The sequence below is a fragment of the Nesoenas mayeri genome (assembly GCF_963082525.1).
Source record: "Nesoenas mayeri genome assembly, chromosome: 1".
NCBI classification, from domain to species: Eukaryota; Metazoa; Chordata; class Aves; order Columbiformes; family Columbidae; genus Nesoenas; species Nesoenas mayeri.
The window spans coordinates 150259727-150287275 of NC_137541.1; the positions used below are offsets into that span (position 1 = coordinate 150259727).

The window sequence follows — 27549 nt, forward strand, 5'->3', positions numbered from 1 at the left end:
GCAGAGGTGGGGGAGTAGCCTGAAAGCCACCATTGGCCAAAAGACATCAAGCTTGAGTTTGTGAGCACGTGCCAAATCACTGTTTTTTTGGGTCCTGTGGGTCCCTCTCACAGGCAAGACTCCTCCTCCAGCCTCCCCTGGACATCAGCACGGTGGCAAACACTTGCTTTTGAGCAGCCCCTCATCTGGTGAAGGTCTCAGCCCTGTCCAGCTCTACTGCAGGAGAACTTCCCTGGCAAGTCTCCTTCTCAGAGCAAGCCGGGCTCTGTCACCGAGGGGGAAGCCGGCCCCGTGCTCATACAACCTGATGCAGCCAAGACAAAATCCCGTCTCTGCAGTCAGGATAAACTTGGCAAACAAGGTAAACTTTTGGTGGAGCTAAAACCAGATGATTCTCTTAACAGCAGTTTTATTTAAAGTTGAAGTAATTTTAGTTGGCAGCTCACGTGCGTTGCTTGATATTAAAATTCTTCTCAACTATATTTTTATCTACTTCTGAAGGATACCAAGTAGCATAACACCTTGCTTAATTTCTCCAGAGTAGCAGAAGAAAAAATAGCAGAAGATAACATCTCAAAATCATAGTCAAAATCTTTTTGCTTTTATTCTATTTGATGCTTAATATCTGGGAAATACAATAAATAATATTTCAGTCTAGGACAGTTAGATGTTATGCTTAAGAATAAAACGTTCAAAGAGGATGTAAAAATAAATTAATATCTTACTATTTAACTTCAATGACACAGCAGGTCTCAGTTTCAGACAACTGAGGAATTTTCAGCCATGAGAGACAAATGAACATGTTCTGCCCCTCTGTAAACACGCAGCTATCATTGAAACCAGTGGAGGATATACATATACACACATATATATATATATGGGCCCATATTAGAGAGCAGAATTTTGTCTAGAACTTACAAAATGGTAGTTGACATTCATGTGTGCTTTTTTAACAAATAGAATTGCAGGACGTTCATGTATCATACATGTTCCAAATGCTGCAACTGCAACTTATATGAAACATTAGCATATAAAAAGTCATCACTGTACAACCACTTTTTTTTTAAGTCAGTGTCAAAAACATAAAAATCAGCTTATTAAAACCAGATATATTGTTTAAGTGCTGAGGTTTGTGTTAGCTTTTTCCTGTTTTAAGCACAAGAACCTATTAAAACATAAAAGGCAAAAGTGGTTCAGAAAACGACAAACTATCAACACCACACTTGTAGCTTTACGAACACTTATCCGATGCTATAGCTAATTGCAAACCCACGTAAACACCATGAAGTACAGATACCAACGGCCATTTCTCACAGCTGTGCAAACTGTGGGCCCCCTCCTGCAAACCCCGCTGGCTCCAGAGCTGCCTCCCAGGGCTGGTCCCACGGGTCCCACTGCGACCCCCAGCAGGATGGGGTCCTGTGACCCTCACGTCACGCACCAAATACATTTAAAGTGCCTCAGATTTCCAACTGATGCAAATCTACATTTCAGTGCTTTAGACTTGAAGAGATGAAATAGCTTTTGGAAAGTCTTATATAAATACTCCTTTAAAACTATTAGAGGTTTTCTATTTCAAGGTAAAACTAATAAAATATTGAACTGCTTTTAAATTAGGCAAATAGTGTTTGCTCTGCTTTTTGTAAAAAAGCAACTATTTATTCCTTTTCTCCAGGATACTTTACATGTGTCCAGTCACTTTCCCCTTTATTTTACAGAAAGTAGGAGGCAGAGCTATTGTAATTTTGTTGGTGCAATCACCTGTGGAGCTTTGAAACAGCCCTAAGGAATTTTTTATGATGACACTGAATCTTAAGTTCATCCCACTTCACAAGCCTTTCCTCCAGTTTGTATTACTCTGCTTCTTCGCTCTTCTCAGAACCACCTCCAGCTGAATTATCCGCCTCATACTTTTTATCAAGAGCATCTTCAAAGGATTTCCCGCAGCAATCGTACGTTTTACTTGTAGATCCCATGTGGGTTCGAATGCGAGCTCCTGGCTGGTACAACTGCATCGCTGGCCGATCCTAGAAGGAAGGAGATGTGGTTAACGCCCTGAGAAACCCGCGTGGGACACATACGTGGGATTTTAAAGTGATGAATGTTTGTGGAAGAAAATCGATTTTCTGTTATATCACTTTACATTTCATAAGACCCAAGGAAAAAAATGGAGTGTAATGAAAACTGACTATATAATATCTGTCTTGTTTATAATGCTATTCTTGGGAGCCAAGCATCTGAACTTATTTGAATAAATAAACCTGAAAAATTAAAGACCCTGTGATACATTTTATGTAAGGAATACTGCAGACAATTATCAAACACAGTATTACAGGTAAAACTCCGAAAAATGTTGCTAATGTTGCTACCTTTATTAACATCAACTGGGAAGAACAGCCTGGGCACTTGCAACTCAGCAGATAAATGACAAATACTAAATACAAGCCAAAAAAAAAAAAAGACAAACCAGAGAGCAGCTTACCAGGCAACAGCTAGAAAATTATCCTCAAATGAACCTTACCAATTGTTATGTGTGCAGTGCTACTTCAAATCATCAATCACTACCACAATTTAAACATGGAATGGACATTTTAATTACAAATATAAAAATAAAATTGCAGAGTTATTGCAATATCACGCCTTCCATACTGAGTATCAGAGCAGAGGAATTCGCCTACTTGAATATGCACAGGCTTTGTGAGTGACCTCATCATATATGTGCTGATTCCATCACTGGAAAATGGGAGAAGAAAAAGACACCTCAAACTTGCAGCTGGTGATGTTCCATAGCTCTTGAGAGCACTTTTTTCCCTTAAAATTTTGATAATAAAACACACAGCTTAGAAACTTTGCATAAGAAATCTTTTCCTACTAAGAGTATTTTATTCTCAGAAAAAGCAGTTTTTAATGTTACGAAGCAACCCATTCACCAAAACCAGAGCTTTTTGATCAAGGTTTCTGTTGAGTCTAGCAAACAAAATTAAACAGCCTGTTTTAAGACAGTGGCAGAGCACTGATATTGTCCTACATCGAATTGTATTAACTTCCACCTCTCTTTGTAATTTGAAGTAATTGTAGTCTTCAATCTTACATTCTATCTTTCTCGTTCCAAACATGATTAACTTTTTCTTTCTTTTTTGCATCACCTTTGATTGTTTTTTTTGCTTCACTTCATTCTCCATCTCCAAACCAGACATCAAGATTCACTACTGGGCCATACAACTAAATCATTCTAGTTAGTGCTTTGTAGTGTGGCAGGAAATGCGTAATATACATCTTTACATCACAAACAGCTGCATAAATGTAGATCCTCTGACAAGCAGCACCCATTGGAAAGTTTATGATAAAGGGTCCAAATGATTTTTTCGTGTCACAGACTCTGTATCTTGCAGTGTGCATCAACACTTGTAGGACTGTTACACTGGAAATTTCTCGTTTTCTACTTAATTATTACAAACTTCACAAAGAAGTTCAATCTCTGCCTAATGACTTGTGCTGGTGTTAACTCTATAGGTCAACTGGAAAACTCAGCCCGTAACTTTTTACTGATATTGCTTATTTTGTTCAGGTAACAAACCCAGAACTGTGGACTAATCCAGAGACTCGGTGAACTATGAGAAGCGCAATGGCAAGAATAAAAAGAGGTGGCTTCTTAAGGCTGGACAAAATGGCTCTGAGGCTGACCATCCAATTCCAAGGTTGCAGATTATTTTGTGAGATTTCAAGAGCAGCACGGCAAGCATGAGGAAAAAGGTTTTTCCCATCTTCCTGTTTCTGAACTAGCTGGTTTTCTGACTGTCCTACAGCTTGAGCTGCTTATGTATGTGGGAAGTGGACGATGTGTCTGTGCAGATAAATCTCAGCCACGCTGCCCAGGTGACAAAAAGTGGGGCACAGCAGGCGCTCTGTGTTTGCACAAGGTGACTTACGTGACATGCAGAGTGAGTCCACGTGGATCTGCTCTGTGCACACTCCACACAGACTCACCCTGCACGTGACCAATTTACTCCTCGGCAGCCGCAGCCCACATCACACATCAGTCGCTTGGCTGGAAAGAGGAGTTTCACATGCAGAATGAATTTCTACACAAAACAGTGTTTCAGTCATCTTTTGTGGAAAATCTAGGATCGGAAGGGAGAGAGAACGAGGGTGACAAGGAGAAGCCACCTTTTGAAAAAAGACTGTGACACATCCATGAAATTGGACAGTCTGAGAAAAATGATGCCCATGTCTCTGGGAGACAAAAAGCGACAGGTCTGCTACACAGTCTGCTCCAGGCCCCGTCTGCACCTGCTCTTTCCCTGACAACGACCATGAGGATAATTTGTCCAAACTAAACAACAGCCTTTTCGTACTGCTGGGTATACAGTACTGAAGACTTTGCACATTCACACCCCCTATATACAATGGTCTCTGAATTAGCTATTTATTTAAGCCCCTATCATTCCTCTACCGAGCAATGCCTGACCAGTCCATAATGTAATTACTTTATGAGCTGGTCAATGGAAGTACATCTTTATAAGACTAGCATGCCATAGTCTTTAAATTTCATTTTAATACACTCATAAAACACAAGGCTTCCAAGAATAGCATTCTAAAAATGCTAGGGTTGAAAGGAAGAGAGAAAGTTTTCTATATCTTGTGAATATGAATGAGTAGAGACCTGTGATCTTATTTTAACTGCTGCTGTCCTCTGATAGCCATAGAAAGAAGACTGGGTTTTACTGAAAATGAAACAAAGAATTGGGTTTTTTTTTGAAAAAGCATCTTTATGCTGAGTTTGCAAAAGTAAAACCTGTGATCTTGAAGCATATTTAACTAATGAAAGATTATCCTAAATGAATAAAAGAACCTTATTTCTTATGCGCTCCTTTTTGGATGCCATGTCATCACACTTGTCCTCTTTACCCAGTTTGTCTACTGCCTCCACAGTGAAGCTGTAGTTGTAGTTCCCTTTCTTTCCTCTGTCTTGGTTGCATCCTTTCCCCCACTTCAGCTCTTCTTCATTCCTTCTGACAAACTTGTCAAACTCATAGTGAGCTCTATGCTTTCTGCCATCATCCAGCCGGTACCTTTGTCTTTCAGGTTCTTTTTCTCGAAATCTTCTCTCCAAATCTCTTTGTTCTTTGTCACTATCATTTTGTGACCTACAAGTATTTATAAAAAGAAAGAAAATCCAAACAATTAATAGTAAAAAGACAAACAAACACACAAACAACACAAACAACAAACTGTTGAAGGACAATATAAAGCCTTCCTTTGACTTCAACAATATTTAGATCAGTTGTATAGCAAGGCTGGCTTTTTCTTGTTAAAACTGGTTGCGTGCAATTTTGCTGAATGTCTCACCCATGTATGTCTGGCCCTTGACTATGCATTCAGTTCAAAATACCAGACAAAGCTTTGCAAGCAAAATCTGCCTTCCGTGCAGCTGTTGTGGAAAGCACATTCTTCAGCTTTTATCTCTCTTTGCAATCCCATAAATAGTTCCCCAATACTCCTCACATAAATACATGCTGTATGATTATGTCTTGTGGCCTCTTCTTGAGGTGACTCACGTATGTGAGAATTCCCCTGACTGGGAACATGCAAAGCCCAAAGGAATTGTGCAGGTATCATGTATCTATTTGGTTTATAATTCTATTTAACAAAACATATTCACTGACACTGCAACTTCTGGAAGGCACTTGTGAAAATGAACACTATGTTCCAGGGTTGTGTTTATTATGTCTCCAAGTAACTTAGCCTACCTTTGCATTTTTTATTTGGGTGAAAGACCATTACTTTACCACAACATAATACTTAATTTCTGCTATGCTGCAATGGGTTCATATAATAAATATTATTAGTTTGCAACATTTTGCTGCCTGTCTGATGCAATTCACTTCATTTGTTCCTGTTCAGCAACTGGGTCGTTTTCTCACAAAGCAAAACTGCAAATAATGAAGAAAGATTAGAGAATAGATCGAACTTCAAAAGAAGCAAACACCAGCAGTTTCTTTTTATATATTTCATATGTATAAATGCTTAAAATTGAAACAGTAAAGTTCCTTTTGACAATCTGCTCACATTTTGGGAATCAGCAGACAGAATCGAGAGAGCATGGAGATTTTCTAATGGTGATCAAATAGTGATATGCTTCTCTTTTAGAATGGTTTCATATGAATAGAAGTGTATCTTCCTACATGGCCTTTTTTTAAAAATAACAGAACTGTGAAAAACATCAGCCTCTGCCATAAACGTGGACACTGGTGGGGCTGCCAAGACAGCGGCCCCATTTCAGGAAGAGCTGGAGGTCAGCAACAAAACCTGAATGACGGGTAAGTTATTCAGCATTTCACAAGACTCTGCTTGTGTCAGCACAACACGTTCACCAAAGGGAAGCAACATCCCAGCAGGCAGAGACACCTGCATCACCATTACAGAGACACTGTACCTGTAGCACAGATGCATATCTATAAAATACTCTGTCAGTTCTCAAGGGTTTGTTTCAGGTTTAATATGCTATTCTAGACACTAACTCCAAGTCCTAGCAAGGCTCTGGAACATGATTTTCCAAAAAGCCAGAAAGACACACCTAGATCTGTTGGTACCCACGTCCCTCCCTGCCAGTTCCTGTGGGTGAGGAAGGAACGAACGTGCCTGAAGGTCAGCGGGTGACGGGGACATAAACTCCAGTTCAAGAGTGGTTCAAGTAGCTTCCTAAAATTCAGTCACGGTGAACAGGCAAGCAAGAGTGCAAATGGTGGGATAGGCAATAACGGAATTACAAAGTGCAAGTAGAAGATAAAATTATGCAGCCAGCAAAAATAAAGCAGAAACGAATGGATGGATGGGGAATGGAAGCACATTTCCGTTTGGTATAGTTTCAAATTCATATGAGACCATGTACGCTCATGCACTTACTGAGGTTTTCATTTGTGGTAGAAAGCTATTGCTAGTAAGCCTTAAAACATGGTTTCCAACAGGTAATTCAGTCTCCTGTATGTCAAGTTGGAAGCTACAGTTTATTACTGATTTTTCAGCCAGTGACATAGTTAAACCTCTAATTCTCAATCCAGCTGAAATAGCTCATAGCTTGCTACCTAATCACCCCCACTACTAATAATGATGAAATGAGCACTTAGAAAGACAAGGTAACACTTACTGTACCTGCACAGCCAAAAGGATTCTGGTTTACACCTGGAAAATCTACATTAATGCCTTATTAAACTTGCAAGATCAATACTAAAAACATTACGTGGCACCAGCAAAAGTTTAATACATGAAAAGCCTTATTAGCAAACAACTGATCTGCCCTTCCAAGTGTTTCTACTGACATTTTTCTGTGTTTCCTCTGTTGAACGTCAAAAAATGGGGTGCTCAACGTTTTCAATTTCCATCAGAGAAAAGGAAATGCAAGTTTTCAGCATCTTTCAGGCCATACTTAACATACTGAAACACTGAGCCTATGTTTGATGTCCTTAGTGAGAAACAAGAAGATCAATAATGCATGCAGGATATTACTGGTGAACCACTTCTCCAATTAGCAAATTCAGCGGTTTTATTTTGCAGAGTTCACTGTTTCTTTCTTTTTCTATCTGCCATTATCAGAAAATTTGCAGCTCCTGTATATCTTTCATAAAAATCAAGAACTTACATGGACAAAGGTAAAATTTAAACTATAGAGAATAGGCAGGTAGCCTGCAAGGCTCCTAGAGCACAATCCCAAACTTCCTCTAGTACTTTGCATATAATACCTTACATAAATCATTTAAATGCTCAAGTTTCTCCATGTGTACAAGTTGCACATATACCTGACATCTCAGCTTCAGGTTTTCCATTTTGCAAAGCACTTTTGAGAGCTTGGCTAAAAAACGCTACTGAAGAACAAAGTATTCTTTAACTCAGCAGCACATCATTGTTAGGTATGTATCTTACGTATCTTACAGTGAATCCTGCTCGCAATGGAACATACATGCCAAAGAACAAGAGAGTCAGCTGCTGAAAACATGTGTAAGACATTTCTAGGCTACCGTAGTTATGGAACTGGGCTATACCTCTTGTTCCTGCTATTACATAAGCAACACAAAAGGCAGTGGGAGACAGAGACCACCTTCTCCAAGTATCTATCACACCTTAACTATTCTGCTGTCGTCTCATTTATCAAAGACATTTATCTGGTTATTGCAGTAAAAATTAAGGAAGTATGATGGAAAAATAAGGCATCCTAGCCCATTTAATCTTTGACATCAGTAATGGAAGGAGGGCTTTAGCTGAGCTCTTGATGGGGAACAGGTGAAATAACAATGGAACTCTGAATGACTTTTCATGCAGAAATCCTTCCAATCTGGGATTTCAAAAAAATTCACAAATAAAAACCTGCATCCACTAATCCTGACATCAGGTCAGTAAGCTGCTACTAAACACCTTTTGCAAAAAGGACAGTGAGAGATTTGTTCACACACAGAATGAAATCAGTTCCTTGCTGACAAAATGGCCACCGAATTTACAACTTACATCATGTTTAAGCCTTCAAATGAAAAATTTAGGAACTAACTCAAAGCTTTAAAGATAAATATTACTTACCTTTCCTTAAGTTCTTTTAGTGAACCTTCCAATGATTTAGATTTTATACTGCCAGATCCAGGTGATTTATCCCACTTGTTTTCTTCAATGTCATCTTCTTCACCTTTTTCTTTTTGTTTTTCACTGGCCAGTTCATCTCCTTTTTCAGGCTTCTTGAGAAGCTAAGAAATATTTGTTTATATTATGATGTAAAATTATTCTCATATATTGCAACAGACATTATAATGTATTAAATACATCAAAAACCAATACGATTGAAGATATTTAAATGCTAGGAATGTATGTTACAAAGCATAACATATAAAAAGTTATTTAAGGAGGGCACTTCACTTCTGTTAAGGAGTGACAGTCATTAACAGGCATTCAACTGCACACTTTTAAATATGCTGACAGTAATGGAGAAAGCACTCACCTACTTTTCTTTCCTATGTGTTATATATAAAGATATTCTTATGGTCTATGATTTCTTGGAAATCATATAACAGAGGTCAATGTTATTGACAATAAAACAAAAGCAGAACCTCCAAGACAAAAGAAGCAAGATTAATACTTTACTCTATGAAATATTATATACAAAATGTGTTACACATGAACTACTTGGGACAGACTGGTATACAGAAGTCAGTGCTTAGAATAAATACATCCTGACAGAAATACAGACTAAGGAAAAAATTATGATGCTAGCAGAAAAGGTTGTATTGCATTTTCACCTGGGACATTAAGATTCCCAAGAAGTCTGTTCCTTTCACCACAAATAAGCGGCACAGGGCTTGAGCAGTGTCTAGCATTACAGGAATAATCATTATAGAAGGCCTAACTGTCCCAAACGATTTCTCTAATATTTCAAGAATAAGCAAGACATTTCACCAGTTTTTCTGAAATAAGCACAAGTTATTCTTCACTAATATTTAAAACTTCCATATTGTTTCTCTCTGGTAATGCTATCCTTTTCTTTCAGACACAGAACTAGCTTTCAAGGTCAGATTGCCACAGATATGTCATAAATCCTCAGGTCTTCTGGACAACTGATTTTGGGTAAGACATTTTAAAAAACAAGTCTCTTTTCTTCTGAAGTTCTAGAATGTTTTTCTTTATGCCCAAATACGAAAAATCTGCAGTTTGGCTTCAGAACTTACTTTTTTTTGATACATCCAGGTAAAGACAACTTTCTCCAGGAAGAAAAGGAAAAGGCAGAAGTACACAGCTTGGTGGCTTCTCCCCACAATATCTGGAGTGAGTTTTTGTGCCCATATGTTAAGCTACAGACTCTTATACCAAATTTCCTCTTCAAAATAGCCTATAATCTCTTTCCAATACCATGAAATTTAGTTCAGATTAATAGTTTTTACCTATGTCATCTTAAATACACCTCCCTAACTAAAGGCACTAAAAGCACATGCATTCAGAATGTCAGAAGGCAGCATAGTCTGAAATTAGCAACACTTTAAGTGTACTATTAAAATAAATCAGTTGTGAGCATAACACAAAGAACTCTCTGCATGCATGACTACATGAAGATTTACACGACAGAAAGTGCTAAAGCCGTATTTGCAACAATCTTCCAACATGTTAGCACAGAACAATTTGGTTCTGTCAGATTAAGTCACCATAGAATGTGGCAGTGTTCTATAGAGATGTCCGAGTTACCTGTCATAACTGCATCAGCACATCATTGTACCTAAGGTAACTAGACCCACCTTTCAATAACACATCTTAGTCAAAGCCCTACATCACCTACCCTGCCAGTCAAAACTGGTTTGGTATCTCCACACTGTACCCCAGTACGCTGCGTAGATAGCGTGAGACTGCGAAGGAAATTCTGAATAACTGCAACAGAGGAATAGGTTTTGCCCATTAAAGTACCTTGATTCTTATTTCCTTTTCAGAAATCTTCTTTTGCTTCTCCACTTCTTTTCTTTTACGTCTTTCTTCTTCTCTGCGCTTCCTTTTCTCTTCCTCCCGCAGACGTTTCTTCTCCAATTCTCTCCGCCTTCGTTCTTCTCTTTTCTCTTCTCGTATTCTCTGAAGGGTTCAAAATGATTAATTGCAAATTGTCCAACAGAAAACCACGTGAAACATAAATGTTGAACTTCAGGCAAAAGTCTGAACGTACCTGCTTTTCTAATTTTCTATTTTTAATATATTCCAAAAGGGGTGTTGTTCTTCTAGCTAAAACACAAAAAATTTGTGATATAGTGTTCAACTCCTAAAATATGTACTCATTTCTTTACTTCAGTACTAACCCCTTTTTTTCTAGCTTTATATGCAAGGGAGAGAAATAATAAATAAACCTATTTGTTTTATATCTTTTTGAAGGCATTCCCATCATTCTGTTTTAGAAACACTTTGTTGCTTTTTAGCCGTTAGGGTCAGAAGCAACAGAGGTATGGTGCACGGTTGTTTAATGTTTAATTAAAAATCATTATTTTTTCAGTTCAGAGAATGCTCATCAAATGGTTATTCACCAAAAAGGAAGGAAGTGTGTTCAGAATCTACTCCTACGTTTCAATTTTGTACATCAAAATTAGCTACATTGTTCTTCATATACAGACCACATTACTGTAATCTCACATAGCATTTTTCAACCCCAGATTTCAAAGTACATCATGAAGGAAATATTTTCACTCTTATAACATTTCCATTTAACTACCATTCAGCATTCACCTCTCCACAGGAAAACAGGATTAATAAGAGATAAGTGGTTTGTTCCAGGTTACAGATTCAACAAAACTCTGGTTTCCCAAATAAAGTGCCTCATCTACTGGCTCACACAGCCATTCTTATGTTACAGAGCTGTCTCCACACTCTGAAATCCAGCCTAAGCCACCTCCCTGAACCATCTCCAAATTCTACACAAACTTGGGGATCATAATCAAATTCTGTATCATGTACAGCATTCATGACTGTCAGTACCTAATTAAAACTTTGCGTACCTATAGCTGTGAGTACTTAAATTATGTCAGCCTTAGATGTCCCAGGATAGAGTTATAGAAAATATTTACTACCAGAAAGAATTTAAAATGTTTTATAGGACTCTTCATCAAACCAGAAGAAAATTTCACTGTTGGAATGCATGACAGGATTTAGAAGAAATAAAAGAAATGAATAATTCTTCATTAAATTTAAAATGGTATATCCAAAATCGAGACACAGTTCATATCCCAAAGACAGCTGAATGTTTTTGACTTGAAAATCTAAATATCCTGCTAGCAACCCATTTGTTAATGATAAAACCTTGTTACACGGTTATGAATAGGAAGGCTTGATAAGATTCAATATTTATTTTTAGCAAATATCACTGGTTAAAAGCAACAACCGAAAAAGATCGTTGATTTGAAATCTTCTTCCCTCTCTCCCTAGATTTTCCATGCTGCCCACCACCCCCCTCAGCCCTTACTTTTTGACCAATTTTAGGTCCCCAGCACCCTCCCTGCCAGTCCCTTGGATCTGCAGCTCTGACTCTCTCTCCCGCTCCTCGAAGTTCCCCCATCTGAGCAATGTCCGTCTCTGGGCACTTTTACAAGCTGAAAGTGGCCACAAATTGTAACTGGAGGGTCTGAGGATAAGCTGCACGGAGAGTCCAGAGCTTGACCCTAGTCATGAGTAAGCCTGTGGTGCAAGAGGTTTAATCAGAAATTATAACCTGAAGTTCAAGGAAGAGAGGCAATGTGATGAGTACTATCGAAAGAAGAAGGCAAAAAGAATGTTTGTCAAACTTGAATCTTACCCATCTTATTTATGGGCCTTACTGCAAGTTAAAATTGAAGAGGTTTTTCTTAAAATGCTTAAGAAATTTTAAAAGAAAATCAATTACAAAATTAAGAACGTAACTTCAATACTTTATCTTGCTCTCTACAAATAAGCCAGAAGAATGAGCTTACCTTCATCTTGTTACAGAGAAAATCTGTTTTATATCTCTCTGTCACACTGAAACTGATGAGCTAAAACATCTGACGTGATGCATAAAACATGCTGGTTTGCGGTAACACTAGCTGGAGAAATGCTGAGAAGGTGAGGCCCAATTCTGCCAACAAAGTCCTGGGCACATCTTTCATTTACTTCAGTAGGAGTAACACCTTTGAAACCGGACATGCAACTAAACCCTTACATAATTTTGCTACACACATGCTACCTAATGAATTGTTCTCGTTTTTATATTGATAGCAATGGTCACAGTTTCGAATAGCAGAAAAAAAAAATGGCGACTAATTTGACTTCCTGTGATTTAACAGAAACAAAACATTAAAACTCCTAATGGAAAGCTGCCTTCAGCCAACATGGTTATTCTGAAACCTGCCACTCTCAAGACTAATCATTGTCATAGTGAGAAAAAGTTAAAGTTAATAAATATTTCTTGACATTGTAAACTTTCTTAGAAAATTCTGACTGCATTCAGTCTGCTGTCAAATACTAGGGAAGATTTGAGGTAAATAAAAATTGCTGGGGAACTTCCTTATCTATAAAAGCAATAAACAAGTTTTACTGGTGACAGAATACTCTATATGTCCATACCTCTAACGTTAATTAATGCTACTCTAGAAATTCTTGTCACAGGCAGGGACAGACAGACACACAGCATTAATCAAAAGAGGTGGCTCTTTTAGACTGTAAAGAAATAATAGCAAAGTTCATTTTTTTCCCCTACTCAATTGTCACATCTAGGGAAAGAGGAAGTGTTCTGCATGCTGTCACTTGGACATGCAGCGTATGAATATTCCATGTAATCCTGAAAACTGCAGAGTGGTATTGAAGGTCTCAATGTTGGTCTGACTAAAGATTCCTCCAGAGACTGTGAAAGTCATGCTGCACGCACACAGACAACCAAGTGCTGTCTTATTTTCAAAGCTTTTGCAGAATCTTGACCGTGAGAACAAACAGAAATAATTTCATGTTTCACAATAAAACCAGCTAACATCAGGGATCAAATGTTAAATATTCAGCTATTTTCTCTTTTAAAAATAAATCTGCCAGCTTTTAAAACATCTGTAAGTATTCAGAAGTATAAGGACCTATATCTGAAGCCACTGTGCATGCAAAACTTCCAGTGAAGTCAAGTGATCCCATGCATAGAGACTTAAAACAAAAGGTGGGATGTTTCCTGCCACTACTTGGCTGGATAACAAAAATTTCACAGCAATCATCTCAATCTCTGTTAGGCTGAACAGGTCAGCTCTTGCAGGTAGTATCATAAAGATATTCAATATTCTCAATAAGAAGAAAAAACAAGAAAACAGACCAATGAGTTCCCTTGTTTTGGCCTCAATCTCTCCCAAAAGAATCTCAGGATTGGCACAGATTTTCTCTTCATCAGCACAATAACTCTCTAAAAATTTCCTATATTCTGGATCTGTGAAGAAAAATTTTTGAATTGTTAATACTTTGCAATGCACTACAGAAGTGGCATTTATTTTCCACTGTGACACCAAGAAAATATGTTTACCATCTTCAATGCTCCCAGCTTTGGTATCTTTTTTCTTCAGCTTCTTTTTTGAAATCTTCTGGAACGGTGCAAATTCAACCACTGCAGGATACTCCAAACCTTAAAAGAGATCAATGCTAAATTTTCTGAGGGAGGAAAAACATTATGTTCAGGTAAGATTTTCAAAACTACTGAAAATTTGTTGGGTGGTTTTACTTGAAATCAAAGGTGAATGTTTCTACAATCCCAACCTAAACTTCTAATGAAAAACTACATGTAGTAGTATTTTAGAATCAAAACAGAATAAATTCATATTTTAATTATACATATATATATAAAAACATTAAATATTTGCGGACATACACTGTCAAAATGAAGGTGACTACTGTTGCACAATAAAATTCTTGCATTATCATTTGTAATTCTCTCTTAATTCTTCACAGATATTCATTGATAAGAAAAAATTACCTAAAATCTCAGCCTGACAAGTAAGTACTACTGGGAAATTAATCTGAAATGAATTGCTTCTGTAAAGTTTTGTTGCCAGAATAAATATGCTGGGTATCATACAATCAAAACCCATAACACTTTCTGTCAGATTCAGCATTTCAAAACTCAGCATGTAGAACTGTTAAATTGTTTGTTGTGTTTGGTTTGGTTTGGTTTTTTTCCTGTTTACGATGTACTACACAACTCCTTGCCTGTGTTTCTGGCATGGGTACTTTGTTTTAAATTCTGCCTTAAATACTGGATTCTTCTTTGGACTGGAGTCAGAACTGCGTGTAGCTTTTGAATTTCACCTGGTTTCCACTTGCAGCAAGTTCAAGATTACATTTTACTCTAGTCCATTGAAAACACGGCTTAAATCTGATAGAATATTTGTTAACCTTACTGCATCTGGTCATGCTTGTTTTAATTTTAGTCTTGTAAATGCAATGCCACCACAATCCTCACCAGAGGGCACCTTTGATCAAAGTTTGCGCTCTTTATTTGCACGATCATGCCAACCAAACTGGCCAGCTGTGTCCAAGCTCTGTCTTGTAATGTACAGAATACTCTGGTTTCAGTCCAGCTAACACTGAAGAATGTGCTTAATTTAGACAAACCAAACTCTTAGCAGAATTATGAAAAATAGTTAATTTCTAGTTTTTCATCAAAAACAATCCAGCTTTTTCTGAGAAGATGGAAAGAAAAAATTTTCACATTAGAAAATTCTGGCATCTGTTGGTTAGGAGCTACCCTGCCTATTACTTTACAACAGAACTTGAAATCTGGGAATCACACACTGCAGGGAGTGTATTGTTCTCCATCTCTTGGAAAATCCATCCAAATCTAAGTTAGAAGCCTATAACAGAATGGACAATGTTCAAAGAAACCCACAAATTTATGTCTGTTTTATACAACCTGTGCATTCTTTTACAGAAGGTGTAAGTGAAGGAGACAAGGAACTGCTAAAGGGGAAGTACCTTTTGGTGGCTATGGCAGTATCGTGCTACTGTAGGAGACCTGGATTTAACCACATCTACATTACGGAGTTTTTGTAACCAGGGCAAAATTTTGTAGACTGAACATTTTAAAGATGGCCAGCAATTTTATCGCTCTTTTCATGCAATTCAACTTGTCTGCAAATGCTCTAAAAAGTCAAGCCATACGGGTCTCAAACTGGACAACCAAAATGATGCAGACAAGTTTTCGTCTTGCCTTTTCAAAATGGTAGTGGCACACCTTTATCTCCCAGAAACCCGCTAAAGATGTAACAATTCATGCTTGCAATGTGTTCAGTTACTGTTGTGATGAATTGTGAAGCATGCCTGACAATTAATAAGATCTTCATAGTGTATTGCCTAAGGTACAAGAATGCACATAAAGCATGCACACCACACAGAGAAGCAAGAGTGCATGGACAAGCACAATTTGTACTTCATTACCTTTTAAATGCTAGATTTTAATATATTTTTATGTAGTTAACTGTAGACTGAGGAAAAAAAACCCTGGTATAATCAAAAAAAATGAAATGAATTCATGTTTTAAAATGGTATATGTATATATACACATTTAATATCTTACAAATAGTCCAACCTTTATTATCAATGAAGACATAGCCATCAAAGCGATCTCTAAAAAGAAGGATGTCCTCAGGATTTCTAAAGTTAATGTATGCTCTTGAGTAGAGATGAGGATAAAGGCTGCAACAAGAAACAATTTTATTTTCTGTTATTTACTCTTCTGTTTAGGACTCAAAAGTAGTAAAACTAGAAGGGTCACACTGCAATTGTCATCTTTTTTTGGGAAGTGACTACCTTAAACATGCATACTGAAGTCTTTACATATACATGTCTAATCTTATTTATGACAAAAAGTAACTGAAAAGCTGAATTCCTGGATATAACTGGGAAAACTACTCTGAAGTGAGACAAGTATTTCTAGTTTGTTTTTTCTCCCTAAATTGCAGAGCATACACTTCCATCTTGCAGTATCAAAGCTTTTTAGTCTAGTATTTCATTATTTAAGATATATTAATAATAGCAGTTCTTTTGGGGACCTTCTTGGGTGTTCAAAGTCTGCTGCTGCTTCAGTAAAAGCCTCCCAGTTAACTGGCGGTTGCCATTGTAATTAAAGAGATTTCCACCTTTAAGAAAGGTTAAATAACTTGATAATTGGAAAGATAATATGCTGAACGATGTACAAATAGTTCATTTAACGTACATGTGTATGAATATATATGCAATGTCTAGTTGTGAAAAACAATAAGTGAAAATATTATACAAAGTGTTTCTACCAAAAGAATAAACAGGGACTTACCTAAAATAATTCTGATTCTTCAAGAATTTATTGGCATAGATCCCTCAGCAGGGGTAAATTTTTAACATGCCTGATAAAAACACTGGGGTTGGAACACCACCAACCGCGATGAAACTGAGGTAATTTAATGAATTACCACCCATCAGCTAAGTTGTTTTGAGTCACGGCATGTACATGCTTTAAACCCCTGCAATCGTAATATGAAACAGTTTGGCTTAAACTGCCTTCAGTGATGGCTGTGTACTACACCAGATTTTCGAGTATATCTGAACACAAACCCATGACTTTAAAATATCAATGCTTATAACAGTATTGCCACACATGGCCTGTCTTCAGACAAACTCACCACCAGCAGCAGGAGACACTAAACACACACAGTTGGAAAGTATTTCAATCCCATAGCTATCTCAGAATCAGATTTCACAGTAAGTGAGAAAGAGCAAAAATATGGGTTGGATCACAGGATCCACACGTGGCAGCTCAAAGCAACACAGTTACGACTACCTAATTTTTTCTTTTGCAAATGTGCATCCATATGGATTTCACTTTGGGTGTTAGACGGTGACCATAAAGAGCAGCGATGTCAATAACTAACCAATGATTTTGTAAATGCACCAAACTCTTGTTTGATATTGTAGCCAGGAGAAATGTTTAACAAAAAACTAAAGGGCTTTTTCCATTATCTCAGTATCACAGTATGTCTGGGATTGGAAGGGACCTCAAAAGATCATCTAGTCCCATCCCCTGCTGGAGCAGGAATGCCTAGGTGAGATCGCACAGGAACATGTCCAGGCGGGTTTTGAATGTCTCCAGAGAAGGAGACTCCACAACCCCCCTGGGCAGCCTGTTCCAGTGTCTGTCACCCTTACTGAGAAGAAGTTTTTTCTCAAATTTAAGTGGAACCTCTTGTGTTCCAGCTTGATCCCATTACCCCTTGTCCTATCATTGTTTGCCACCGAGAAGAGCCTGGCTCCATCCTTGTGGCACTCACCCTTTATATATTTATAAACATTAATGAGGTCACCCCTCAGTCTCCTCTTCTCCAAACTAAAGAGACCCAGCTCCCTCAGCCTTTCCTCATAAGGGAGATGCTCCACTCCCTTCATCATCTTTGTTGCCCTACACTGGACCCTCTCCAGCAGTTCCCTGTCCTTCTTGAACTGAGGGGCCCAGAACTGGACACAATATTCCAGATGTGGTCTCACCAGGGCAGAGTAGAGGGGAAGGAGAACCTCTCTCGATCTACTAACCACCCCCCAGGATGCCATTGGCCTTCCTGGCCACAAGGGCACAGTGCTGGCTCATGGTCATCCTGTTGTCCACCAGGACCCCCAGGAATAGTTACATTTACACAGTCCTAAAATTACATTCAGCCCTTTGAAGGCAACTGTGAGGCTGATGTGGCCCCTGCTGAAAATGAGTTTGACACTCCTGGGCTATAGCTTGACCAAATGTGCATGGCAGCACATGGCTGTGTTTGTCCTGGGGTTCTGCAAACCCTGTAGACTCCTCTGCCATCAGATTTGCAAACCTCCTGTCTGCACATGCAACACAAGGTATCTTGAGGGTGGCTGTGGAGTTACCACTAAGATGCAGTTACCACTAAGATGTAACAAGCCAGCTACCTTCTCATCACTTTAAAAAAAGAAAAAGAAAAAAAAAAAAAGATGAAATGTAACATTTTCCATAAAGTATACTTAAAGGAGGAGGTTTTATTGTGGTAAACTACAGCTGTGCTGCAAGAAAAGTCCCTGTGCTGTCCAATAGTTGGAACGTTAAAAAGGATTATTGTTATGTTTCATGTTCTTTGATGTTTAAATTAAATGAGGCCTGATATTAGAGGTTGATATGATTATACACTTGAAGTGCTGAAGATTCAGAAGACAAAACCAGAAATCTTGAGGAAGCATTATTTTTCAGCCCAGTAATATTATTTGAGACTGAGAAACTGAGTTTCAGTTCCCAGTCTAAACAACTATTTCAGTGTTTTACCCATCTTCAGTTTTTGTAAAATACTAAAACTTTCCATAGATCAAAGACTGGGACTCAGATGAGTGTCCCAGCCACTACATTATTGTGGCACTTCTGTGTCTCAGTGCACACACAGCAAACAGCTTCATCATAAAATTGGTTTTGTTTTGTTTTCCTGCAGTAACTTAGAACCTTATGGTTGGACACCTAACGATGGTGAAACAGGACAGAAAATACAAAGACTTCTACCTTGTTTTCTTTAGCGTGTACATCAATGCTGTTTCATCTGCTTTGGCAACACAATCTTTTCCTGATACACAGCATAATATTTTTCTAATGTTTTCAGCTTAGGCTTATCACAGTATCTTTCAAAACAGAGAAACATTTGATATGGTTATTAACAATTTATGAGTAAGAAAAAGAGTCCAAAATGTATAAACTGGACTCTGGAAAACAGATTTAGAATACACCTTGCAAATAAGGGATCCAATGTTGTTGCTATCCGTTATTATCATACTTAAGAACTTCATTCACATCAGCAGAAACATACAAAAATATAAAAGCATGCTTGTGGCATAGCAGGATATTGATGTGCACAGCAGCACAATAAAATAGGACTATCTGTCCATTTTTGTTGGTGTGTATCAGGGTAGAAGGTTGTAGAAACATGGCTATGACAACTTGTAGTCATTATAGGTTCCTTCTTTGATGGAGCCACTTCTACAGAGCTGGTTCTCATATGAGAAATATCTGAGCAAGTTAGATGTCAAGAGTCCTTAGTGTATAAAAGCCTTATTGCCAAGTGCTTCCAACCCCGTCTTAGGTTTTTTACCCAGCAAAGTGTGCAGTGTGCCTAAAAAAATAAAAAGCATAAAATTCACTTATTAAGTGGGAAGTTAACTAAATGTAGCAAATCAGAAATACTTAGCACTGGCCTGCATATGAAATGCTGTCTCTCACTCTGGGTTTCAGACACCCAAGTTCCACCTGCAGCTCCCACATCTCCACCAAGCCTGGATTCCCTCTTCACCTCTCCACTGAAAACCCATCAGTGTGACTGTACAGCAAAGAATGCACAGGGCTTGGCAGGGGCTCTGTGGCTAATAACCTCTACTAAGAAGAATCAGTCCTGCTCTGCTCTTGGAGACTCTGACTATATGCATTTCTTCAGTACAACAGGCAGTTTCTTTGTTTTCTGCTCTGCGTTTAAGGGTGTTCAATCTTTTAGGTTACATGTTTTTTTCTACAATACTTATGTCTATCATCTCTTTACACCCTCACTTTTATAGTAATCTTAATAACAAACACATTCTAATAGTTTACTTCTACAAAGTATCTTTTAAGACAATTGCGTAAAAAGACAGGTAAAAAGGAAAACAATTTTAAACTAATCTACAACATAAATAGCAAAATGTAAACTATAAAAACAACCATCACATCTAGTAAAACTACTTATCAACTTAGTGATCGTGTGTGTGTGTATATATATATATAAACATATACTTACATGTATATATAGATCTCTAAATCTAAATTTTGGAGTGTTAAATAAACTCCATCCATCCATCCATTCATATATTACATAATTTCTGATCAAACAGGTAAATCATCATCTACATTGCCAACGTAAAATCCACTGGCCTTCATTCTTGTCTTTCACTTCCTATGGTCATTCACATAGTGGATGGAACTGGTGTAACTTTAACTTAGCCTTCCCTTTTTGCAGATACAAATGAGTACAACTTGCCCAGCCACAGAGAAGCAGAAAGATTATGCAGCTGTGATGACAGACCGTCACTCATTCCAACCAGAACACTGTAGAGGTGGTTCTGCTGCAGCTCTGAAAGTGCTGCCACTTCAGAACTGCAGTTCCTGGGTGCACATGGCCATCCCACAGCATCAATGCTATTTGCCTACAATAATCCTGAGCAAAATGTTGGGAAGCAGTTATGACAGGCAAAGGCAGAGTGCTGTTTGCAAGAAGCTTAATCACTGTCTGTGACACATGGCATAGCATCAAATATTTCACTGGCTTTCACGTAAGTAAAGCTTCTGTTTAGATCTCTTTACTTTTGTAATCACACGCCACCACTGACTATTTCCAGTGTCCAGGGCCAGCCTGGAGAGACAACCAAAATCCTGCAGGGCCAGAGCTCAATCACTTGACTCAAGGTTTAGAAGACTCAGAAACATTTACATGCAGACAAAAAAGAATATCTGGAAAAAAGGCAGTTAATATATGGAGTCAGAGAACAAGACAGTCAGGAAGGCAGTCTTTATTATCAGCGATAGATAGTGTGTCTATCGAACGAACACCCCTAGAGTCACAGAAACAGTCTTTTGTTTGTATTTTAATGTTAATGTACAACAGAGAATATATTAATCAGTGAATCAGATTAATCTGAAAAAATGAATGAAACACAACGCAACAGTCACTTTCTGAAATGATTTTACTGAAATGGATATGACTGAAAAACTGCTATACATTATGACATTACATAATCAAATGGAATTTTAATGTTTTATAGCTTGCCTATAGTAACAAGACACTATAGACACAAGACACTTAAAAATAACCTTTAGACTGTAAAAACAGTGAAAATGGAGTTGACAATGTCTATCTTGCAAAAGCATATAGGTAGGACTGCAACTGTCTGTTTTGTCCTCTAGCATGAGATGGCCTTGAAAATAATAATGTACAAAAAGCTATAGTTAGACCAATTTTGTCCTCTCTCCGACAGCAAGTGATAGAGGATGCTTAGAGAAAATATATTAAAAAGGAGAAACGACACACTGACACTTTACCTAGTATATCATTTCAGCTATTTGCAGCCTAGGGACTTCCTAAAACAAAAATTGTGTCCTTTTGTTTAATAGGTTTCCGTACAGAACTATTTGTCTAAATAAGTATTTGTCTAACTGCTCTTGAAGCATTTTTAACCTCCATCATTTCTGGTATCAATTTCTGACAAGGAGTTCTACAGTTTAAGAGTGTCATGTGAAAAAAAGAAGTCTGTGCACTACACAGTTGAAGAAATCTGAATGAGCTCTTAGAAACTTGTTATCTAGAGTTACACAGGGTGGGGTTAAAGTGAGATGTTACAGCTCTTCAGGCAAATTTGTCTGCTTCTGCATCAGATTTGTACTCCCCTTTATCTTTCCAGCAAACAGATCCTCCTCACTGAGTAGCTTCTCCAAATAATTCTTGTTAGGTAACATGAAATTTGCTTTTAATCTTCCCATGCTTTTATGATGATTGAATTCTCTACATTCGTTGCCATTAAGCAAATGGTATAAGACCTACAAAAAGCTGATCAGTGCAAGACAGCGGGCAATGTAGAAAGAGCATGCCCATCCTGTCCTGCAGCTCTTCCTGTTGGCTGGAATGGTGTGAAGACGCATTCACAGAGATTTCTGGAATTTTGTGAACTGTCCATAACTTGAAGGATTACTGCAACAATGCGTTATACTCAGAAAACAGTTCTCTGCTGGATAAGAGGAGACTAAGACTCACTGTATTAATCTCATCTTTAACTTAACAATTTCTGAAAGTTTCTGTATATTTTAGTGTATGGACATGTAAAGAGCTAAACCATAAACAGATATACACTTGGTATGTGTCAGCATTCAAACAAAGAGGGCAAAGGGGGCAAGGTGATCCTGGGCCAGTCAAAGAACAAATAATCAGTCAAGCCAATACTTTGCAGAACCGTAACTAAAGGCGCACCTAAACCGCGAAGTTCACTGAAAGAGCTGCAGGCATACAAACCAGGTGAAGATAAACCCATTCTGAAAAATAACATCTTCTGTATAAAAGCATCATTTTGAAGAAGCAAGATGAAGCAAAATAAAGTCAATATGAAACAGTTCATGTTGAGAAATTCACACCTACATGAATAAAACTTTTTCTAGAGAATTTAAAGTTGTAAAGGCAGAAGAGAATACGAATCCAAAACTCAAGAGGAAAAGAATATTGTTCTCCCAGATAATTGTTTTATTACAGAGGTCATACATCAGACTCAAGGAAACTGATAATCCAAGTAACACATTTCAGAGATCTCATTGGTTCAAAAAATGTTTTCAAATGCATATTCTTCGCTTGCTGTACCCTGAAGTCTAGTAGCAAAGCAATATAAGGAACAGCTTTATTTTCTTCACATTTTGTTATTTTTAATCAGGAAGATCTGCTCTTCACAACAAACAGGTTTTTCAAGTGTTTTAAGCATGTCCTCATCTCTTTACCAGAATGAGCTGCTGTGTCATACACACCATCTAACAAATTCTTTATATATATAAACATATGTTCTGTCTCTAGCTCTATGAGAGTACATGATGAATAACACAGCATGAGAAAACCCACGACATCTTTCATCAGTAACCTGACATGGATGCACTTAAGTGAGTGGACAGGAAGATTTCTGAGTACTGCATAATTCATCATTAGAGAAGTAAAGAGAAAACCAAAACTTTATATGTACAATTGTTGTCAGTGCATTCTCTAAGACGGCTGATAAATTCTTACGCCAACAATTGTTCCAGAAAATTAAAATTTTAACTGTTTCCTGGCATCTGGGCAGCCAAACACACTGATGCCAGAGAGACTCTTCTTCAGAGAATTTTTGGTTTGCCTTTGGTATTTTTCCCTCATCAAATGAACAGCTGGGACAGAGGCCTCAAAGAGATCCACTTCAAAATACGGACCATCAAGTTCAGAAGAGAAATGTCAGTTACTACAGACTTTCCATCAGACGAAATACTCCTCTTACCTAACTTCACATGGATTGTGGTTCTACCAGAAAAGCTGAAGCACCTGCTATTTTGTTGCTGCACATACGTGTAACTACCTAGGTCAAGCAACTGCCAGAGTTTCACCAAATCGACATTTGTTTCTTTCTGACTGTGGAACTGACTGAGAGAACCTGTATAGTCAAAGTTAACCATCTAAGTAATAACACAGTGGGAGCAAGAAGTGGCAGCATCCTTTCCAATAACATCAGCCCAGGAACTAGACTGTTCCAAGTGCACTTTGTCACAATCGCCTACAAAGGAAAGGTTTTCTGCTCTGGGTGAGGTCACCCCTAACTTTGAAAGCTGGACAGCAATAAACATCCAGGATTCTTCTGTAGTTGATGGAAAGAATCTGGTGCCTGTGGAGGGTTATTCATTGCACACTAAGACAGGCTAAGATGGGTAAGATGGATCTCATACTACAGTTTTCAGAACACATGTAGATATAGTGTACAGGGTATTTTGTTTATTTGAAGTGGTTAAGTTCAATCTTTTCTGTAAATTGTTTTGTTTGAAAGGGAATTCTATTTTACCACTGTGACGATGAGTAAATTATATAATACACTAGCAATTACAATTTATTTTAAATCAACCACTATTTTTTTTAGTTTTGCGTGAGATAAAAATGAATAAAACTGCGTTGCTTAAAAAATTGTATGAAATAAATACAAAACCATGTAAGCAAACAAAGAAATGAAGTTCAAATGGCACTCATGAAAAAAACTTCTGCAATATTTGCCCTAGGATGACTATTTCGGTTAAAACAAATATCTGAGTTTTAACGAAAATTATGTCCTATTCATATACAAAAATTTTGGGTTTTAAAATCACCAATGTAAAAGGGCAGAAATGCATACTCTCTGCATATGTATCCAGTTTTTCATAAATACTTTAAGTAACTAACAAAGAGCAAAACAATATGCGATCTCGTGTGTCCAAAATACCCTAATTAGGTTTTAAACACCTGAAAACCTACACAAACAGCTCATTCTCACCTGGGATCAGCAGTGCAAAACTCAAAATAATCATGGGCAGGTAGAGGATGTAGCTGTTCCTCCAGTTGCTCCTTAGTTAGACAAGGAGGAAGCCGTCGAATAACTACCTGCACATTTAAAAGAAAACAGAGTTTTATCTTTGATCTAAATACTGCAGAAAGAGACTAAACAAATTATACTGCTCCTCTTTAAAAGCTCTTCCTCAAATTGGGATCTTTAATTGGAGCATCAGCCTCCTAATGATTTACCTTCTTGGACATGCTGAGAGACAGAACAATGCCCCTATCTCAGTTTCTGCTAACATTGTAAAATTGTATGATGATAGCAAATATTCTCATGAAGAGCTTGAGAACCAACACAGTTTAGCCAAGAGCAAAAGACATTAAAAACTGATCAAAAAGCAGATATTGACTACACAACATTTTTACACTATCTCTTTTTAAAATTATTTAAACCAACTTTAAAGTCTTTTACTACAATGGTATCTTGGTGTATTAGGTTTATATGTCCAAGTGCTGGCAACAGGGGCTGTGGGGCAGCCCCTCTGAGAAGAGGCTGGAGCTGTCCCACATCAGACACCGCCAGTTCCAGCCAACTCCAAGGGACCCACCACAGGGCATGGCTGAACCGAGGGCACCTCAGTGACGACTTAAGAAGGGACAGAAAAGGCTGCACAGCAGTGTGTGAGACAGAGGAGCAAGGGAAAAAAGGTGTGAGAAACAGCCCTGCAGCCACCAAGGTGAGAGAAGGAGGGGAGGAGGTGCTCCAGGTGCTGGAGCAGAGACTCCCATGAAGGAGACCACAGAGAAGCAGGCTGTCCTACTATTGGAACAGATATCCACACTGCAGCTCATGGGGAACCCACACCACTGCAGGCAGAGGTACCCTAGAGGGAGCTGCAGCCTGCGGAGAGACCACACAGGAGCAGCTTTATCTTGAAGGACTGTAGCCCTGGAGAAGACTCAGGCTGCAGCAGTTCATGAAGAACAGCAGCATGTGGGAAGGAATACAAGGCAGAGCAGTTCATGAAGGACTGTATCTCATTGCATGGACCCCACGCTGGAGCAGGGGAAAAGCGTGAGGAGGAAGGAGCAGCAGAGAGGAGCTGTTATGTCCTGTCTGCAACCACCATTCCCCATCCTTCTGCACTGCCTGGGGGCAGGGGAGGTAGAGCCTGGGAAGGAAGGTGGGAGGGCAGGAAGGTGTTTTAGTTTTAATCTCTGCTTCTCACCATTCTACTTTTTTTTTAAATTAGTCATAAATTAATTTTCTCCAAGTTGTGTCTGGTTTGCCTGTAAAGACACTTGGTAAGTTATCTCCTTGTCTGTATCTCAATCCATGAGGTTTTTCATCTTATTTTCTCCCCCTGTCCTGCTGAGCAAGGAGTAAGAGAGGAGCTGGCTGGATGTCTTGCAGCCACCTGAAGTCAACCCACCACATTTGGGTAAACTGGCTAATAATAAAGGCCAGGAAACTGTAGGGAAACCTTTGGGATGGAAAAAAAACAGCACATAAAACAGTAAAATGGCCATCAAGCTCCCGACACTCTATTTCCATTTCTTGCCAATATCTGAATTTAACTTAAGTTATAGTGATCTTCAGTGCTTCAGTTTCCCAGTTAAGAAAATGGGAATAAATCAAACCTCACAGTACTCTATATGGAAAGTATCCTTTGCAAAGTGCTCGAATAAAGCCGTAGAGAGAAATGCTCTTGTCCTTGCAGGAGCTGCTTTGCCACTGCAACAGCCCATCTTGATTTCTGAAGAATTAAAGGCAAAAAAGGCACGGGAAAAAAAAAAAAAAAAGGAGTGAAAAAAGCAGCGCTGCTGCTTTTGATCTCAAAACATTAAGGTGAATCAACACCCTCTTTCTGCAGATGAAGAAATACCCGTTTAAATACCTCAATCTCCTGACATTAGACCCAGCCTGCTGAACAGAGCCCACCCGCGCCGTGCAAACTTGCCCGGTCCTTTGACATCCCCCACCAGAGAGGCCTCTCCCATGCACACACCCCCCGCCCCCCGTCCCCCCCGCCCCGTTCCCCGCTCGCGCCCCCTCACTTTGCTCAAAGCCGTTTTTTTCTCATCTCGCTGTTTAACCGGCGTCGGGTGAAGCGGCGGCAGCGGGGACGGCGGTGAAGGAGGCGGCGGCGGCGGGTTTGACGGAGCCTCCGGGTCGCGGCGGGGCGACTCCCGTCGCAGCGGGGTGTCCATGGGCCACTTTTCGCGGCCGCCGCCCCGCATGAGCCCCGCCCCGGCCTCCCGCTCCGACCGCATGGACCCGCGGCTGCCGCTGCCCGCAGCCAGGCGGAAACCTCGCGAGAACTGGCCGGTGGCCTGGCGGAATCTCGCGAGAGTTGGGGGGGGGAGGGCGAGCAGGGCTCCCCCTCCTCATCCCCTCAGCGGTCATAGAATGGTGGAATCGTTTTGGTTGGAAGAGACCATTGAGATCATGGAGTCCAACTATAACCTAACAATGTCCCTAAGAATCTCGTCTACATGTCTTTTAAACACCTCCAGGGATGGTGACTCCACCACTTCCCTGGGCAGCCTGTTCCAATGACTGACAACCCTCGTGGTGAAGAAATCCTTCCCAATATCCAATCTCAACCCTCCCCCGGCTCAACCATTTCCTCTTGTCCTATCACTTGTTCCCTGGGAGAAGAGACCAACCCCCTCCATGCTACAACCTCCTTTCAGGTGGTTGCAGAGAGCGATAAGGTCTCCCCTCAGCCTCCTTTTCTCCAGGCTAAACAGCCCCAGTTCCCTCAGCCGCTCCTCATCAGACTTGTGCTCCAGACCCTTCACCAGCTTTGTTGCCCTTCTCTGTCTGAACTCGCTCCAGCACCTCAGTGTCTTTCCTATAGTGAGGGGCCCAAAACTGAACACAGAATTCAAGGTGGGCCTCACCAGCACCAAGTACGGGGGAATGATCATTTCTCTAGTCCTGCTGGCCACACGATTCCTGATACAAGCCAGGATGCTGTTGGCTTTCTTTGCCACATGG

The 27549-nt window shown here is 39.1% G+C and overlaps 2 protein-coding genes across 2 annotated transcripts in view; both read right to left on the bottom strand.

Moving 5' to 3' along the window:
• Positions 1 to 1853: 1853 nt before the first annotated feature.
• On the bottom strand, positions 1854 to 26834 carry UPF3A (UPF3A regulator of nonsense mediated mRNA decay; the record flags this gene model as incomplete). The annotated part of the gene is made up of 10 exons (XM_080343620.1): positions 26604 to 26834; positions 24544 to 24650; positions 16067 to 16173; positions 14009 to 14107; positions 13805 to 13915; positions 10682 to 10737; positions 10432 to 10590; positions 8569 to 8729; positions 4853 to 5147; positions 1854 to 2027 (listed from the first exon to the last, which is right to left on the bottom strand). The coding sequence occupies exons 1-10, from the start codon at positions 26817 to 26819 to the stop codon at positions 1854 to 1856; spliced, it is 1485 nt and encodes a 494-aa protein (XP_080199746.1). The 5' UTR covers positions 26820 to 26834.
• CDC16 (cell division cycle 16) overlaps positions 24543 to 27549 on the bottom strand; it is a 32523-nt gene continuing 29516 nt past the window's right edge. The window contains exon 19 of the mRNA XM_080343602.1: positions 24543 to 24650. The gene's annotated coding sequence lies outside the window, so the exon portion shown is untranslated. The remainder of the gene's footprint in view (positions 24651 to 27549) is intronic.